The sequence below is a fragment of the Berghia stephanieae genome, chromosome 5, assembly GCF_034508935.2.
Source record: "Berghia stephanieae isolate SIO BIC M18660-M18661 chromosome 5, UCSD_Bste_1.3, whole genome shotgun sequence".
Classification (NCBI taxonomy): Eukaryota; Metazoa; Mollusca; class Gastropoda; order Nudibranchia; family Aeolidiidae; genus Berghia; species Berghia stephanieae.
Genome location: NC_088364.1, coordinates 21,966,287 through 21,986,338, shown reverse-complemented (window position 1 = coordinate 21,986,338; position 20,052 = coordinate 21,966,287). Strand labels below are relative to the sequence as shown.

Genomic DNA, 20,052 nt, shown 5'->3' with positions numbered 1-20,052 from the left:
ATACTAATAATAATAATAATAATAATAATAATAATAATAATAATAATAATAATAATAATAATTATAATAATAATAATAAAATCATTATTGTTATCATCATCAGCATCATTATCATTATTATTACTTATTAATATCATCATCATTATTATTACAAAAATAATTGTTACAAAAAACATAAGGAAACGAATGATAAAAATGAGAGGATATCTAAAACAGATAGGGCATATGAAACAAAGGGAAGATGTATAAATATAATAATTTGGTATGATTAAAAGCCAGTCTGAATTTGGAACTCGGACATTCAAGCCCAAAAGATGAATCAACAAATCTTTAAAAAAAATTTTTTAAGGGTTGTCCTGAGGGAGCTCGAATTTATCCTGCTTTCTCCAGTATTAAAAGGACAATACAACTGGCTTTCTACTCTTTGGATAGGATGTTAGTCTATAGTAAAAAGTACTTTTCACTTTGGTCTAACAGATCAAGTTATCCAATCACTTGAGATGAAGAGAGTAGGAAAGCGGCAGAAGACAACAGAGATAAAAAAATTAGCGGCGGTGATTGGGGTTTGAACCCGCGACCTTACTGGTACGACAACTCTGCCTGGTCGGTAAGAGCGTGACTCTACCGTATGAGCTATCCACGATCCCGAAAAAAAGATCGTCTCTAACTCATGTTATTATTAGAGCTCTCTCTCACGGACTACTTGAGATTGCGGATCCAACCCGCAACACCTCTGCGAAGTTAGTTGACCAGCAATTAGCTTAATAGCCAATATTCTCAACATAAACATATAACATAGAAACAATTGAGACATTGAGTATGCTCCTGTATTTGGGGTGAATCTTTAAATCCAATCACTTGAAAGTTATAAAAAAAAATCTCAACTGCATTCTGGATCGATACCAGTCCTTTTGCTTATGAGGCAATATTGAAACCTGATTTGTTATTTTATCTGTTATCATTTTCACAGATACAAGTTGACACTAAAATATTTTTTTAAATCTGCAAATACAGTTGGAAAGTGAGTGTCCCAATTGGTCTATTTTTAAATCATAAATTACAAGACAAAAAGTTAATTTGTAGAAGCTAACTGCCAATTGTTTTTAACTTATAACTAACATCATGAAACAATAGAAATTCTTGATATGAATAGGATTACTTATCTATTTCCGTACATTAAAAAAAAAAGTTTTCTTCTAACAGCAAAATCAACATCTTGAGCCACTGAATGTGTGTAAGAGATGTTATTTAAGGAAACAAAAAAAACAAAACAATCGTATAAAACATTTGACAATGTGTATTAATATAAATTTCAAACCTTTTAAAATATTATAATAATCTTCTATCATGTATTGTTCTAAATTAAATATATTACATGGGCGATATCCTTCATTCCAAATTCAAACTTTCTTTGCGAAAATTTAATCAGAACAAATCTGAAATTGCACACTGCAAATAAAAATAACAAAATAACAGCAGACACATAGTGGAGGGGCTGAAATGTCGAGGAGGGAATGATAATAATATATGCCTAAGTTTCACACTTAAATCTGCCAACTAAATAGATGATAGGTAACAAGAATGTCCCTGGCACTTTTCACCAAGGCAATCCTCGGGTCGTACTTTGTGGGCAATTCTCGGTCCATGCACAAGTGGAAGGAGTAGGATGAGAGCATTCTGGAGGAGAGAGAAAAGCAAAGCTTCCACAAAATTGTCTTTTATAATTAACTCTATTTCTTAACATAAACACCATATCATAGACCTGTCTTCTACAATTACATGTTACATAAAGTTAATGCTTGACGAGCACTTAAAGAAAAGGAAAATAAAAAGAAATATGCAGTTGCTAAAATAGCAATTATTAATTTAAGACAAGATGAAAAAAATCTGCATTAACCTAGGTTCTTAGATGTCTACCCCTGATTTATATGAATCATCATTCATAATGCTTTAGAATAAATAAACAGTACCATTCAGGGAAAAAATCCTGCAGATAAGTAGAATTGAAATATATCCATTCCCCAATATAGTCCAAAATTAGATTATAGTTAGTGGCTGGCAATTGTTTCAAACACTCTCCATGTTTCTCTAAGTTCTGCCTCTCAGTGAAGGAATGGTACTGACTGCTTGTCTGCATTTCAAAAAAAACTCGCCACTGTTTTTCCTCTTCTCACTTCCTTTTCAGTGTGTATCTTGATGTCATGAGATGACATGTTGTTATTATTTCATCAAAAGCAACCCAAGCTTCTTCAATCAATGCTGTGAATTGTATCTTGGTGTTAAGCTTTAATACATTGGGTTTTTGTTTGGTTCTATTGTCATTCGTTATTTTCAAGGAGTCTTCAATACCATTTTTCTACAGTGTGGTTCATGCTTGACAATTGTATAGAACAATCGGTCAGATGAGCATTTTTGGTATTTTGATTTTAATTTTTTTCCTTTTCCTTGATCTTTCCAGATTTTGTTTCAATGATTTATTTTCTTTGCCATTGTCTTTGTCCAGTGAACAGCTCTCCAGTGTCCATTTTTATCTGTCCAGCACACAGATACATGGATTCCTTTAGGTTTCTCATTTGTTTATTGAAATTTGAAGATCAAAGTTGTTTCCTATTATCACGACCTTGGATTTTTTGCTGGTATTCAATTTAATGAATAACATGCTCTGTCACATTTTGTAAAGATCATTCATATCATGCGAGATGGAATTCAAAATAAGTGCCAGAATGAGGGATACTGCTTTGCCAAGAACTGCCTTCCGCTGGATGGCTGATGGCAAAGGACAAAGGGGCAGATCCAAAGAAACATGGAGAAGATCCATGGATGAAGAGCTTAAAGAGGCCGGCCTAACCTGGAATAATATCAGTGTCCATGCAGCAGACAAACAGACATGGAAGTCCTTGTTAGATGAATGATGAGCCCAGGCTCGATGAGGATTAAAAATGCAATGCAGCGTTGGACTAATTCATGAGAATATTTCAGTCTCCGTGGGTTTTTTAAAATACCATGAAACTAATGCTGATGATGTGGGATAATGAAAGTTATTCCTGCAAAGAAATTACAGGGTTGCCTGAGAGTGGTGTTGATGATAACCAAACAAATCTACTTCTTCTTCTTCGTCTTGTGGAAACCTCCAATATTGTCGAGGATCACTCCACAGTTTGTAGTGTTTTACATTTTAAACTTGCTAAAACTCTGCACATAATACTAATTTAAAAAAACAAAACAAAAAAACCACACACATAGATTAAAAAGTCACGTTGTGAATTCTATAATCGCGTGAAGGCATGTTGGCAACCGTTTTCAGCCACTTCAACTGGGAGGCTATTCCATAGTCGGGCAGTGGAAGGGAAAAACGAATACATGTGGGCGTCTGTTTTTGATGTTGGGATGGTTACTCTTGCTGTGTGTCACCTCGTATTTCTTGTGCCGATATCTTCCAACATTCCCCTCACCTAACGTCTATTGTCAATAAATCATTATTTTTAGTGTTGGCTAAAACAGAATTTTGACCATGAAAAAGACCTTGTCAAATCCCTTTCCATTTTTATTCAATCCTTTCCTTAAAAGCGTGCCATGACAAATGAAGATTTGATAAGTAACACCATTTTGTATAGCCTCATTTTTCAACCTTAAAATGCATAATTTTAACTGTCTAACAAATCTCAATATGAACAAATAATACATACGATATGTTTGTTTAAACAAACTCATGAGATTTACTTGAATTTCTATTTGCAAATATATGAGACTACTGGCAGACCTGTATCTCAAAGACAGGAATCATATTTCTATAACAATTTTTAACATTGTAAATCAAATTAACAAGCTAATCAAAAATATAAAATAACTATAGACACACTAATGTTTTGGATACATTGACTAAATTCCTGGTTAATTTGGGTACAAGCGTGTTAATTCAGATTTAGTCAGGAAAATAAACTGCCAAGCTGCCCAGCCACAGATCTAAAACATGAACAAAATAACAAGCTTGTTAACTGGATGCTTTAAATTAAATATGCCAAATTAGTATAGAATAATGAACTAAAATTATAGGAGAAATGACCAAAGAATGGCAAAACTTTGGTTGAAGCAACTAAGAATTCAACGACCAATCTGTCAACTGTGACACCAATGTGATAGCAGGTAATAAATCAATGCTTGAACTCGCCACTAATATAAACTGTGCATTTGACCCCTGAACTGCATGAAAGAAGTAATGCACACATCAAATGACCATGGATACTCTGATAGAATGAAATGCTTACAAAGCACAGCAGGCATGCATTTTATACAGTGAATTAATAGCAAGAATATCAGGTTTAAACGTAACTATGAATGATGAAAAATAATGGTTATATTTTACTTTTAATGCAAGTGCCAAAATAAATGATGAAAAAAACATGTTACAATGTTTTGTTACTACACTGGAAAAGAAAATTTAGCTAAAGAATATAAAGAGATATGGACAATAATTGACAGAGCTGGTAAGATTTAAAACACTAAATCACAAATCCGTCAACAACCTATCAGCAGAGATTTAAATCCAAGACTACATAAAAAGAGATTCAAACAAATACAATACAAGAGGAAACACAGCATAAAAATTCACACAACCATTGCCAGAGCCATTCATGATGGAACGCATTATCATCAATTTTGAAAACACAGAAAAATTCAACAGAGCACCTGACATCTGCCTATAAGCGATCACACAACACAGAAACAGCACTTTTGTGTGTCCACAATGATATCGTCGACCTACTTAACAAAAACGATAATGTAATACTACTGCTGCTGGACCTAAAAGCCGCGTTCGAAACTGTGGATTGTGCAATACTACTAGACCGAATGCAGAGGCTTTTTGGAATCGGAGGCAAAGCTCTAGAATGGTTTTCATGCTATCTACGAGATAGGTCACAGCACATTCTCATAAATGATTCCCTTTCACCACCAACAAAGCAGCAATTTGGCATTCCAGTGTTCAGTGCTTGGCCCTTATATTTTCACAATGTACACAAAGCCTTTAAGCAACATCATCACAACCTTCTATCTCAGTCATCATCTCTACACCGATGATACCCAGTTATACATTCCCATTTCATAAAAAAAAAAACATTGAAGAAACAAAAGAAAGACTTGCAGCATGTCTAGATAACGTTAAAGCATGGATGACAAACAACAAGCTTAAATTCAACAAGGACAAAACTGAGCTGATTGGATTAAAAAAGACAGGAGAAGATGTACTCATTGACTAACTGTCCTTCGGTGAATCTGTTATAAAAAATTCCAATGTCATTCGAAACCATGGTTTCTATTTTGACACTCACCTAGACATGTGTGCACACATAACACAGTGCTGTTAGGGGGTTCATAGCACTCTCCAAATGATATGCAGAATACGAAATTTTATTGATTACGAAACATGCAAAACACTCATCCATGCCCTTGTTACCAGCTGCTTGGATTATTATAACTCTCTGCTGTACGGCCTACCAAAAACATCGCTGAACAGACTACAGTATAATTACAAGGTCAAAGCCTTGGGACCAGATAACACCGATCCTTAAGTCACTACACTGGCTTCCAATAGAGAAAAGAATAATATACAAAATTGCATGTTTTGCTTACAATTGCCTTCACCATACATCACCAGAATACATTGAATGCCTTGTGAGGGAATATAAACCAACTCGATCTCTGCGATTCGCCAGTTCTTCGCTAATAGAGAAAAACATCCCAAGAACAAAGTTTGCTGAGCGTCGTTCTGCATTTTCGGCCCCAATCGTATGGAATTCTTTACCACCTAAAACCCGACAATGTCAAAAAAAAGTTACCAGTCTTCAAACGGCATTTAAAAACCAAGCTTTTTCATTCTGCTTTTCGTGATTCTATGTGAACTTCGAATAAGATGTGTGTGTGTGACTAATGTGGTGATTTAGTAGTCGAATGAATAAACTTGTGTGATATCAAAAAACTATTGCACTAATTGTGGATACTGGCGCTAAAATAATAATAATAATAATAATAATAATAATAATAATAATAATAATAATAATAATAATAATAATAATAATAATAATAACAACAATAATAATAATAATAGCCATTTTCAGACCTGACCTCTTGTTGTGTAAATAGATAGCAATTCATCAAACTGACAATTTACCTCTAGCTCTCAAATATATAAAGTAGGCAAGAATAAAGTATATACTTAATCAATTAATTAAATATCTAAATAAATAAAAACTGAAAACGAGACATAAAAACATCAGTTGGCAGCTTATTTCCTTTTTAAAAATATAATTTATTGAAAAGAAACATTTTGCATTGACATCATAGCATGGTGAAAAAACCCAATGAGATGATTTGTTAAGAGTAAATAATAAAGTTGGTTAAGATGGAAGCTTTGCTTTTGTTATGTGTTAAAATTGCATGCATTCAGCAAACCAAGAATACAACAGTGAGAGAAAGTTATGATGTTGATGGGACAGAGTGGCAGCAGAGCTAGGTGTGGCAAGGAAAGAAATCGAGGAAAGAGAAGAAAATAGGAAAAGAGAGAAAGAAAGTAGGTCTGTGTAGTGAGGGGGGGGGGGGGGGGCATACATAGTTATAAAAATATACACATTTCCTTTTAAGGAAGAATAACTTTTTAAAATCCCAAAATTAAAAACGGAGTAACAAAATTTAATCAAGGGTAACCACTACTTTAGATAACTTTACAAAATAGTTATATTTGATCAAACATAACACATATAGATCAACAATTAAAGAAGTTTTACATTAAAATCGGTGTGCAAATTATTTGAAAGAATTTGGTGACAGTATTAATGGAATTAGATTTTTAAAAAATTCAATCAATATCAGCATCTGCAACATGTATATGAATAGTGTTAAAATGTTAAAAGATTTGGCTTTGAAACAACCGCAATAACAGAAAATAATTAATAGGATTAAAACATGAGACAATAGACTTGTTTGTGTTAATGTAAATCAAGCTTACATGATAATCAAAACCTCTCAAATATGAAGTATACACACTAAATGACTAAAATGATATAACAGTGTGTCAAATTTCCATTCTAAGCAATAGCATGATCAAACTGAATATAGAATTTACTATAAAATACAAACGAAACAATATTAGAATAAAACCACAGCCAGAGTAAACCATCACAAAAAAAGATACCAGACTATACCAACTACATAAAAGGTATTTCATCACATTGGCTTTGTGTTGTCAAAACATAAACATGAAAAAAAAAGTTAAATCAAACTTTTGCTTTTATAAAAATATCAAAAATTATCTTATGCATTACGTTCACATTATGATTCACAAAATAGCCACTGTGGTGAAAAGAAAATATACAGGAAATAAGTCTTGAAAGTTGAAAGCCCATGCAAGCAGGAAAAGAAAAGACATAAATGACAAAGCCTGTGAGACTGACCTCAATTCACATTTGATCTGGACCCAACCAGGACTCCTCATAAAAGACCAGGGATGATACCATTTCTCTATCACATCCACACAGGAACACAACGTCTCCAGCCACAGATGCAACACTTGTTCACTGTGGTTTAGGATTACATTGATTTCGTTTTCAAAATCAAAACATTGTCGACTTGTTCAGTAATAAATTATCAAAGAAATGAATAAAATTAGCTTATATAAATTTGGCATAATGTAATAAAGCTTACCCGGGTTCAAGCCCCGCTTCAGGCACTTTCGTTTTTTTTCCTTGAGCAAGATTATTAACCCCCAATTTGCTCACTTAGACAACATGGGTGATTCCTGTTGATATCAGACAGTTGTCTGATGAGTTATCTATATTCCTTCGTGGAATGCCTAAGCGACGATATCTTAAGATGTCGTGGCAAAAAAGGCATAATTTTTTTTAAAAAATAATAAACCTTATAACATCATGAAAAGCATGTTGAAATAAGAGGCATGATTAGCCCACATGACAAATCACAAGAAGAAAAAATAATGAGATCAGAGATTTTTTAGTTTCTGAAAATGTTTTTATTTGATGTTTTTCGCACTAAATCTACACTAGATTATTTCTTCCTGCTTAAATTATATTTCAAGACCCTATTACTTAAACTCAAATAGTTTATTCATTTAATGCGCAACAATCTGACTGGCAAATTAAGTGTTACAAAGTGCATCATATCTCTAAAAAACCGATGTGCTTCTTTTCCCTCCCAAACTTCAAATATATTCAACACATATATATATATATATATATATATATATATATATATATATATATAATATATATATATTTATGCGTGTTGCTGGGTACTCGTAGATACGAAAGTGCTCGATAATGATGGTTAGAGCTATTATAAAATATAAATTGTCACTCACATTATATGGCCAAGACGTTCGTATCTGTGGCTTTCGTCCACGTCTTCAGTTATGCCAACTGAAGATGTGGATGAAAGTCACAGAAACGAACGTCTTGGCCATATAATGTGAGTGACAATTTATATTTTTATTTATTTTATATATATATATATATATATATATATATATATATATATATATATATATATATATATATATATATATATATATATATATATATATATATATATATATATATATATATATATATATATCATCATCATCATTGCCTTTTTCACCCTGGGTCAGGGTATAGGCCACAGACAAACAGTTTCCATCCTTCTCTATCCTGAGCCAACTTTTTTATCTCATTCCAGGTCTTACCACTTCTCTGTATATCAGCTTCTTTAATTCTTCTCCATGTTCCTCGTGGCCTTCCCCTTGATCTTCTGCCCTGAGGGTTCCAGTCCAATACTTTCTTTGTTATAGTTGAGTCATTCTTTCTAAGCGTGTGTCCAATCCACCTCCATCGTCTTCTTCCTATATCCTCTCCTACTGGTTTCTGCTGTGTTCTTTTCCATACTTCTTCATTTTTTATTCTATCCATCCATTTTATTCTGAGTAGCACTTTAACTAAATTTTTTACTGTATTAAACCTCTTACATTAAAGACTTTTAATTGTTAATATTAAAATAGTTACAAAATAAAACACAACATATGCTGAATAAAACTAATAATTTTTCTAAAGGATGTGAACATGAATTTTGTCAAGTTTGGGATAGTCTATTTGTCCTTATAACTGCCTGTATTACCTACTGCCCAAATCTCTTCAGGGTCTGTCTTTGAAAAGACTGAGATAACACAGGCATCAGAGGCATGGGACAGCATGACTCAGCGGAATGGTCTTTGCTTTGTACCCCAAAGTACCGAGTTCGATCACCCACCACGCTGCGTGGCCTTGAGCAAGCCACCTTGCGGTGCTGCACTGTGGCTGATGCCTGAGTTATTCCAGTCTTCCCTTGGAATCGAGAAAACCCTCAAATTTGTAACTCGATCATTTTGACATGAAAATCAATTTAGGCATCCAGTTCATACTGATATAACACCAAATTGAGGTAGAAGCTGACATATTTTAAAGGACTTAATTAGACAAGAACATATTGTAGAAGAGTTACTCACTTGAGACCACAACAAATGAGGGATCTGAGCTTGACATCCATTTGAGCGTGACATGCATCATGACTCACATTGACAGCTTGGACAGCCTGTAGAATTATGAAGTTAATAAATATGCATAGCCACTATTTTTCCTTTGAACTTATATAAAGAACACTTAACGTGATGAGTTTGCACAAAATTTTGAAACCAAATTAGATGATGGTTTATTAACATTAAACAGAATGGCTAAAAGAAACAGCAAAGACATAGTAACCTTAGAATAAATAAAGTACACGAAATAGTGAAAACTGAAGGTTGGCAACCAATCCTATGTTAAAAACAACAAAAAGATCAAAACAGGAAAAATATCGAGTGGTCACAAAAAACTGGGATACATGCTATGACTTACTTGACTTGACTTAGATGCCTTTCGCGTCTCGACCGAAAGATCGGGTCGCCTTGGCTGTTTCCAGTATTTCCTGTGTGAGGTGTCTCCAATATTGCCGGTCCTCCGCTAGGGTTCTCAGATTTTCAAGGTCCCCTGCCGTTATGAGACTAATGCTTTGTCCAAGTGTTGTGAGGTTTTTGTTTAGGATCACAGGGAGTGTTGTGATCGGTCTTCCTCTGAAAAGGTTCCCGTGTTTTTGGAAATATCCCGACATGGCTTGGTTAGCTGGTATGTTTTTGTCCCTGCGTAGTATGTGACCGAAAAGTTGCCATCGTTGTTGTAAAATGTCAAGGGAGATTGGTCTTTCTTTTGTGATCTTATAGAGTGATTCATTTGAGATCTTTTTTGGGTATTTGATGTCCAGTACCCTTCTTAGCTGTGTGCGATGGAAGGCATCCAGATGTTCTTCTTCGGATTTTGTCAACGCCCAAGTGCCGCAGTTATATAGAAGTACCGGTTTTACAAGAGCACGGTACAGTTTCAGTTTGGTTTTTCTCTTTATTTTGTCACCTCTAATCCATACATTGGTGAGTTTACTGAGTGCGGCGTTTGATAGCTGTTTTCTTCTTTGTACATCCTCGGTGTCTCCAATTAGTGAGCCGACTTTCTTTGTTCTTTTCCATTCCTCTTTGTTCCTCGATATTGTTGTAAATTCGGTTTTATTGGCATTGACTTGGAGGTTATATTTCATGAGGGTATTTTGTATGATGTCTATATTTGCTGGTGTTGATCCAATAAAATCTACATCATCTGCATAGGCGATTTCTCTTGGGATTGCATTCTCAATATGAGTCGTTGGTTTTGGAATGACTTTTCGAACTTCTTTCAGAGCGTGTTCTAAGTATATTGTGAACAGAATCGGCTCAGACTACATGCTATATCATCAAAAAATGTATTCCTGTACTCCAGCATTGAAGCATGTAATATATATTATCATATGACGCAAATCGCAGCAATGAAAAAAAAAACATTAACATAAGTTGATAATGATCAATGCATTGCATGCTTTAATCATTCACCCATCAGGTCATAAGAAACAAAGTTTCTATTTCAACAAGACAAGCTACTTGTTATGTAACTTTTTGTATTTATCCTCTTAAAACATCCATCACTTCCAATAGCCAGATACTCAGTCACGTCTCAAGACACACAACAGGGGCCAGAGTTTCAAAGCCATTGTAGTTCATCTTGTTATTGAACAGCTCAACAATACCTAACTGATTACAAGATGAGACAATAGACACATTGGCCAGTGCCGATATAGCTTCATCACAGAACAAAATATGTAGCAAGGTACTTTTCTGACTCACGCTCTTCCTAAACCAACATCATTAATATTAAAAGACAGTTTCAGTACACTTATTTTTTACTTTTTAATAAGTCATTGTTTCAATACGGTGTGACAAACTACTCTTTGAGCTACTGCAACCCCCCCCCCCCCCCCCCCCCCATTTGCTACTGTCATGAAAATTGGTAAAAAAAAAGAAAGAAAAGAAAAAGAAAGATAAAAAAAAAAATAAAAAACCTGTTTAATAACTTGATATCACGTGACTTAAGGTCACTGGATATTCAAAGATTTATTTGTGACTTTTACCCTGTATAAAACTTCCTCAGGTGTTAACACTTTTCCATCTTCATCCAGTCTGTATGTCTTACACAAAACTAGTCTGGAGTAAACACTTTGGAAGTCCTTCTCCACCTCCCTTGTCGCTGCCTGAAATTAATAACATCAGTGGGAATGGATATTCATAGCTTGGGGGGTGGGGGTGAGAAGGCATTTATGGGAAATATGCTTCCTAGAAATCAATGTAAAATAGAGCATTTTGGCCTAATTTGAACTCGCCAAGGATTTTAGAAATCCAGATTTTTTCATACTCTGATATATATTTCGATAATGAAAACTTCTGATGTACATTTTAGAACTAAACTAAGAAAAGTTCTATCTTTCTGAACTGATAAGCTATTTTCTTTTAAGTCTCTTAATTTCTATATATCAATTTTCATTATTTTCATTTTACATTTTAACATTTCCTATTTTATCTATTCTGTAAATCTATTTCTGGTGGCCAGGAGTACACATGCTCCAATTCTCACTACAGTTTATTCGATTTGTTTTCAATGTTATTTTGTCTATCCATTGCTACCGTTTCCATCCAAAACTTTTCCAATTTCACCTTTATGACAATATTCCCCTACACAAAGCAAGGGCTACAACTCAGTATCTACAAGAATCTGGAATCCAAGTTTTGTCACACCCAGCCTACACTATCTTGTAGAAATATTTAACAGAAGAAAATTTGAATGAATACAAAAGCTGTCAATTATATATATATATATATATATATATATATATATATATATATATATATATATATATATATATATATATATATATATATATATATATATATATATATATATATATATATATATATATATCACAAAGTAACTATCGCTAAGGTTTCCAGAATTGATTGCCAAGTCTGAATCTTTGCATACAGTGAAAAGCAAAGTATTTTGAAAACCTGTGGAATTTTTAGGTTGATTGTTCAAGTAATGAGATACAGCACTACTATCAGAATTTTCCAATTGTCTCTCGTAGTTTTGGAAATGCTAATTTAAAAATGTTATTTATTCTCAAAATAATCAAGCCACCTCTTCATATCTTCTCCATTTCTCAAGATGAAAATCCGATAAATTTATTTTCCAATTCATATGAATAGATAAAGCGAAATTGACACCACTCAGGTCTTTGTCATTATTTTTAGACAGATATTTAATGAACAATACTTACTAAATTATATCAGACTATAAATGTTTAAGGTTACACATAGCTTTGTATGTTGGTATGTTATGTATCAGGCTGACAGATGTGAGTACTTCAGCTATAGGCAGTGCATCAATAAACCACTTAGAAATATCTGCCATGTCTAAGACAGCCACTCTAACAGATCTCAGTTGTGTCCATCTTACATTATTTGACTGTACAGTTACTGCATTTTCCTGTTTGTCTGTAATCAAGTTGTGTTGTTTCATTTTGACCTAAATTGTAATGTGAGACAGTAGGTAGTATAAAAACTGACCTCCTCAATGAAGATCCAGGGGTGACAGTTACCTCCCATGATACTAGACTTCTTCAAACCATGCTCAAATATTGCTTTGAGTGCAGGGCATAATCTGGAAGTAAAAGCAGGATGTGCGCAACGATCAGTATGATAGATAAGACCAAATACGTCCATAATTTCAAATAAAAAATTTTTCAGTGCATTTTTTGTAAAATGGTAAGTGATATCATTAAACACCAGTAACAACATTCAATTAAATCTTCACATAATACAGCTATGTAATCTCACAACCAGGATAAACTATGACAATGTGCGTCCATACATCCAAATAATTCACTTTTCCACACACCAAAGATAGTTTTCTACTTACGTTCCCCTAACAAGATCAGTGATAGCCTCTGTGACAGAGTCGTCCCCTGCTGATGAATAATGCTTGCTCCGCTCATCCAGGACCTCTACAAATTTGGCAGGAAACCAGCCTCGGAGACCATTCAACTCCCCTATCCAACAATGTTCATCTTTCTGAGATATTATCTACAGGATTGAAATATTCAGGAAAGAAAGAAAAATTATTAATTGGTTAATATATTTACTTATTATTTTCTTCAGAAGGCTGATTTCCCAAACAAAACAAAAAAATAATATAAAGAAAAGTACATGTGATAATATCCACTATCATTATGCTATTTTTCAAGAAGAGTAATTGCTTAGTCTGCAGCTATGTGGTTTTGTGGTATGACACTCGCTTTCGGATCTGAAGGTCCTGGGTTTTAAGCCTCGCTCAGCTCATAGTCATAGTTGAGTCCTTGGAAAAGGCTCTTTACTCACATTCTCTCACTGTACTCAAGACTACCTAGTCATTAACAGCGTTATATCTGAAAAAAAATTTAACCTTGCCTAACAAGTGTCATGTCTCGTTCTACACATTACAAGCTGCTCCGGGGGCCCTTTGAGCATGTTTAGTGGATATTGCGCTATATAAAAGCTCTATTTATTTATTTTATTCCTCTATAGGACAACATATGCTGAATAGTTTTGAAAATGTTGAAGATCGTTTATATTTCCGATTGCAATTTTTAAAGGACCAGTGAGTAGACTTATCTCTCCAATGGATACCGGGACATTCAAATATACCAGGAAATGATAATGCAGATAGACTAGCCAGACTCGGATCAACACTTTTACAACCATCAATTCCAGTATCCTTAGACACAGCAAAACAAATAATCAAAACAAATAAGAGAGAAGAATGAATGAACAGTTGGGCAATGAGCATCATGTTTACCCATATGACTACTCCTGTAAAGACTGTAGCCAAAATAAGCTGTACTGCTTAATTGTACCTGGTATTATTTCCATCTTCTACACATTTAATAAAAACTAGATATATATTTTCCAGTTATTGCTCTGCTTAATATATTTTGTAAGCTTCATAGTAGCTTAAAATTTCTTATAAAATATCTGTCATTAGCCTGACCAAATGCACATAGGTCAAATGTACACTTGACCACTTATTGACAGCCAGCAAATGACAATATGTGAATAAAGAAGAGAAGAAATAAGGCAAAATTTCCACATAATCAAAGCTTAACAGACCTACAGTGTCAAAAGCTTGGCTTAGTCTGATATAGGGTAGCCTGTTGCAATTCCGAAGGCTTCGACTCACCTCAACTGAATCACCCTTTTACTTTTCTGTCCGTCTCGTGGTTTAAACGTTGGTTTGATTCCACAGAAGAGTCAAATCAGCAGCCAAAGAGATTGCCCGATGGAATTGGGGTCATCTAATTTGGGACAGCCGTGTCGCTTTCAGTGAACCCGTGGTTTCCCCGTTTGTTATCGTGCCAACACGCTCATACAAAGTTCATTGGTGCCCTTTTCTCGATAATATTTTTGACTTTAATCTTTCACGGAACAATCGAATCAGGTGGGTAAATGTTGATATTTCTATGTATTCTTTAAAACAATATTAAAGAATCTATATTCCACCCTTTATATTCTCCTATTTACAGTAGACAGGATAAAATCGATATTTTAGAAGTGTGACACCCTTCGATGCAATTCCGAAGGCGGCCGGGCACAATTCCGAAGGCCGCTTGACGCAATTCCGTAGACCGCTTTGATGATCATAATGATGATGATAATGATGACGATAATGATGATGATGATGATGGTAGTGGTGGTGTTAGGGATGATGATGGTGATGAGGATGTGATGATGATAATGATGGTGCTGATGATGGTGGTGGTGTTAGTGATGATGATGAGGACGGTGATGGTGATGATGACGATGATGGTGATGATGATAATGATGGTGATGATGATGGTGGTGGTGTTAGTGATGATGATGATGATGATGGTGGTGGTGTTAGTAATGAGGATGGTGATGATAACGATGATGATGGTGGTGTTAGTGATGATGATGATGGTGATGATGACGATGATGATGGTGGTGATTATGATGACGATGATGGTGATGATGACGATGATGATGGTGGTGATTATGATGGCGATGGTGTTAGTGATGCGGATGATGACGATGATGATGGTGGTGGTGGTGATAATAATGGTGGTGTTGGTGATGATGATGCTGATTGTTGATGATGATGGTGATGTTACCGTTGGCCTAGATTTAATTACCAAACACAAATTCTTGTTTTTCCTTTACAGAACAATGCCGAAAGGATACACAGAGGAAGACCTCCAACGTGCCATTGCGGCCAAGAAAAATGGCATGAGTTACAGCGTAGCTTCCAAGACATTTGGGATCCCCCAAACCACGCTGGTCGACTACATAAAGGGCCGTTCTAATGCAGGGGTGAAAGCCGGCCGAAAAACTTCAATTCCTCCAGAGGTTGAGACTTCAATTGTGGAAGCTATATTCCGTTCGGCTGAAGCTGGATTCCCCCTTACAAAGGACCAGATCTTAAAAAAGTGGGAAAGGTGGTTCATAACCTGAACCTAAAAACGCAATTTGTCGACGGCGTCCCTGGCGATGGTTACTGGAGGGCACTCAAACTGAGGTTTCCTCAGATCACGGTCCGCTCGGCAGAATGCTGTAGCCACAAGCGTTTGTCTGCTCTCAGCAGAGAACGGGTGGCTAGCTACTTTGAGGATCTCCAATCCCTGATCAGGAGCAACAAAATCCAGCCACAGGCCATCTGGAATATGGATGAAACTGGACTGCAGTTCTCCCACAAACCTGGCAAGGTAACTACAACGTACCTAGGTGTTAATTTTCCTAAAAATCCATCAACCATTGTCTTGTTTTAATTGAGCTTAACTCACTCAATCCTAACACCGACTATATCCGTTGTATACCCGGGATTACTTTTACCCCATGCCTATTTTTTACATTTTTCTGAGACAAATTATAGGCGTAGTATCAAAGCTAATGTTTTTAATTTTTACGTGTTAAAAGGTAGTTGAATAAAAATATCTATGAACATGCTCATTTTAATTTATTTTTTCCAATTTTGAAAAGAATAAAAAATCTCTAGGATTGAGTGAGTTAATAATTGAGCTTTATATAGCGCAATATCCACTAAATGTGCTCAAAGCGCTTTACAAGGGGTCCCTGGTCAACAGCAACATTTAGCATGTAGGATGAGTCATGACGCCTGTTAGGCGATATTACAATTTTTCGGACAAAGACAACGCTGTTAACGGCCTGGTACTCATTTTACACCTGAGTATGGTGAGAGAATGTGAGTGAAGAGCCTTTTCCAAGGACTCAACTATGCGCCGAGCACGAGGCTCGAACCCAGGACCTTCCAATCTGAAAGCGAGTGTCATACCACTAGACCACATAGCCGCTTTGACTGACAAATACCATGGGATGGAAAGTTGTCATCACGTCTCATAATATGTGCCATGATATGAGTGAATGTCTAACAATTCAGTTTAATCCAAAATGTTTCAAGGAACAAATCTCTCACAAGTTTCTGTTGTTTTCTTTTTTTTCTTCTTATATTACAAAAGGTTGTTGCCAAGAAGGGGTCACGCCGTCTGCATCAACAGTGTAGTGACTCAAAGGAGACGGTCACTATTGTGGCTGCCATCAACGCTGCTGGCAGAGCCCTCAACCCGATGGCCATTGTTAAAGGAAAGACAGAGGCGAGCGTCCAGTCGTTTGATGTCCACCTGGGTCCCGATGGGTGCTTCTGGACTTACCAAGAACGTGGATGGACTGACAACTCTATTGGACTGGAATGGTTTAAATCTGTGTTCCTTCCAAATTGTGGAACGGAACGGCCCCAGCTACTCCTCTTGGATGGGCACAGCAGCCATGAAGTCCTCGAGCTCCTCGAAAATGCCTGGGACGAGGATATACATATATTTGCATTGCCACCACATACAACACAGTGCCTGCAACCATTGGACACAAATGTGTTCAAACCGATGAAGTCGGCGTACAACTCGGCGTATACAGATTTTTTATATCACTACCCCAGCAAAGTGATAGATAAACACTCGTTTCCCCTTATGCTCAGCAGAGCATGGGATGTCTTGAGGGATGGAGCATTGCTGAGAAAGGCTTTTAAAACGACCGGCGTCTACCCCCTCAACCCAGCAGCCATCTCTGATGACTGGTTTACTGCATCCACTGCGCTCTCACGGCCATTGTTGGAAACAGGGCCGTCTGATGCTTCCACATTGGGGGCCATCTTGGTCCAGGCTGTGGGTCCAGAGTCTGAATCACCAACTATCACACAAGAGGCAGGGCCGTCTGATGCTTCCACATCGGGCGGCATCTTGGTTCAGGCTGTGGATCCAGAGCCTGAACATCCAACAACACAGGAAGCAGGGCCTAGTACAGAGGATATCTTGGCCCAGGCCATGGATATATCTGGGCTGACAGCCGACTGGAACAAAGCTGTCAACGAGATATTCTCGACCCCGGCTCCAGAACCACGTTCTGCCACTGCGAGAAGGTATGAAACTTCTCACATCTGATGAGATAATTGAAAGCAAGCGGCAGAAAAGAGAAGAGAAAGAGAGGATGGAGGCAGAGAAACGTGAAAGGGCTCTGGCACGTGAAGAGAAAAGGAAGGCTGCCAAAGATAAAGGGCGGCAGCCAAAGAGAAGCAATTTTTTTAAAAAAAATAAATCGGTTTGAAATGTTAAAGTGTCTTTGTCTTAATAATTTGTTGCATTCTTGATTTTTAACTGAAGACAAATTGGTTGAGTGGTTACCTCATTGGCCACAAACTGGGAGATGCCGGGTTCGATTCCAAAGCCAATTTTTGCTCTATTTTCTTGAGCAATAAAAACTCCAACTGCTTCTCGGTTTGTAACTGTGGTGCTCATTGAGCTCGAGTCGCATCACAGTTACTAATCCTGGGTCGGGTTCCCTACCTCCTCAGTGGGCAGGGAGGTACTTACCGTGTCTTCTATCCCCTTATATCTCTTTTCCACCATGCTTTCTGTCTTTGTCTTGGTATGAGATTACTTGGTTTTGTCCCGACCTTGGCTGGTGTCCTTGGCTTGGTATGCTCTTGGAATCTACATCTGATCCCTATTTCTTCACAATTCCCCTTTGTCTTACTCTCTCTTGGGTGCTTTAATTGTAATTCTAGAACTTTCGACTATCCCATTTTCTTCCTTTTTACTGGCGCTGATATAACCTATATGTGTTGCAAGCGCCATAAAACCTTTAAAACAAACAAACAAGTTACTAATACTAATCACAAGGTAAAAACTGCACAGGATAGAATGTGTTTGACATGAAATACAGCCTGGTCATGATGAGGCAAGTGCACACATTCTTACAAAAGTGCCATAACAACCCATAAAGGACTGAGGAAAAAGGGGTGAAAATGAGTTATTGCTTCAAATTGGGTTAATAAACTATAACCCATAAAGGAATGACGAAAAAAGGGTGAAAATGAGTTGTTGCTTCAAATTGGGTTAATAAACTATAACCCATAAAGGACTGAGGAGAAAGGGGTGAAAATGAGTTGTTGCTTCAAATTGTGAAACATTCATAAACTAGACAAAAAGTAAAAGAGATACACACGAGAACGGTACCACCACGAACTCGGGGACCCAAATAATTTTGGGGTTTTGGGAGGGGGGAGACTTTCAAAAAAAAAAAAAATTGGGGGGTTTGGGAGGGGGGGGGGGAACTTTTTTTTTTTTTTTTTTTTAAGTCTCTCCCCTCCCAAACCCCCTATCTAGACTTTTTTTAAATAAAAAAGTTTCCCCCCTCCCAAACCCCTAAAATTATTTGGGTCCCCAAGTTTGCAGTAGTACCCACGAGAACATTAAAAAGACCTCAAATCAAACGAATAAAACATCAATAAAAGTGTTCCATCTGGTCTCTTCGGAATTGCAACATACGCCATTCGGAATTGCATCGAACCCCTTCGGAATTGCGTCTACCCTCACTGGTCATATTAAAACAGTCAATGGGAGAAATGGAACTCTCCGGTCCTATCCGAAATAGTTTCATCCAATCAAAAAGCACGTTAGTAATACTAATTTTGTATAAGATGTGATTGGCTGATATAAATAGATTTAGCAAAACATGAAATGTGAGTAGTTATGTGATTGCCCTTCGGAATTGCAACAGGCTACCCTAGTCAACAAATTGTAACAGTGCAGGAGAGCTGTTTGCAACTTGGAGACAGAGGTTTTTGTACTGATTGCATCGTCAGAAAACAAACAAACAAAAAAAAAAACTCAAAGTAAAGGCTCAACAAAGTGGTGCCTCATACAAGACATTTACTCATTTCTCCACTTAGTGAACCATGGACAGATTTATCAAAATTCTGGAGGGTATGTGTATTTAAGTGGAAAGAACTATATCAGCTAGCAAGAATAAAATTTGTTTTACTCACAGTAATGATATCATTTTTCCTGAAACCCAATTCATCATCATCGTGACGTTCAAAATCCAACAAAGCTTTAGCCCTCCTATGCTTGGATCTGGCTACATTTGCATAATTCTCCAAATCTCTGGCATGGCTTTCCATACTATAGTCAGCTGTCAAATTCTGATAATGAATAAAAAAACAACAATGAATATTGAGAAAC

At 36.2% G+C, this 20,052-nt stretch overlaps 1 protein-coding gene across 4 annotated transcripts in view; it reads right to left on the bottom strand.

The window, feature by feature from the left end:
* LOC144972597 (small G protein signaling modulator 3-like) overlaps positions 1–20,052 on the bottom strand; it is a 58,170-nt gene that overhangs the window by 14,799 nt on the left and 23,319 nt on the right. For 2 of the 4 annotated variants that reach the window (XR_013645378.1, XM_078913999.1), the window contains exons 13-19: positions 19,857–20,012; positions 13,389–13,552; positions 13,037–13,130; positions 11,548–11,667; positions 9,527–9,612; positions 7,446–7,568; positions 1,624–1,677 (exon numbers count right to left, since the gene is read on the bottom strand). Coding sequence is in view for 2 of the 4 variants with exons in the window: in XM_078913999.1 (XP_078770125.1) it covers positions 1,624–1,677; positions 7,446–7,568; positions 9,527–9,612; positions 11,548–11,667; positions 13,037–13,130; positions 13,389–13,552; positions 19,857–20,012 (797 nt within the window). In the remaining 2 variants the exon portion in view is untranslated. The remainder of the gene's footprint in view (positions 1–1,623; positions 1,678–7,445; positions 7,569–9,526; positions 9,613–11,547; positions 11,668–13,036; positions 13,131–13,388; positions 13,553–19,856; positions 20,013–20,052) is intronic. The other 2 variants (XR_013645379.1, XM_078914000.1) reach the window with 1 other exon arrangement.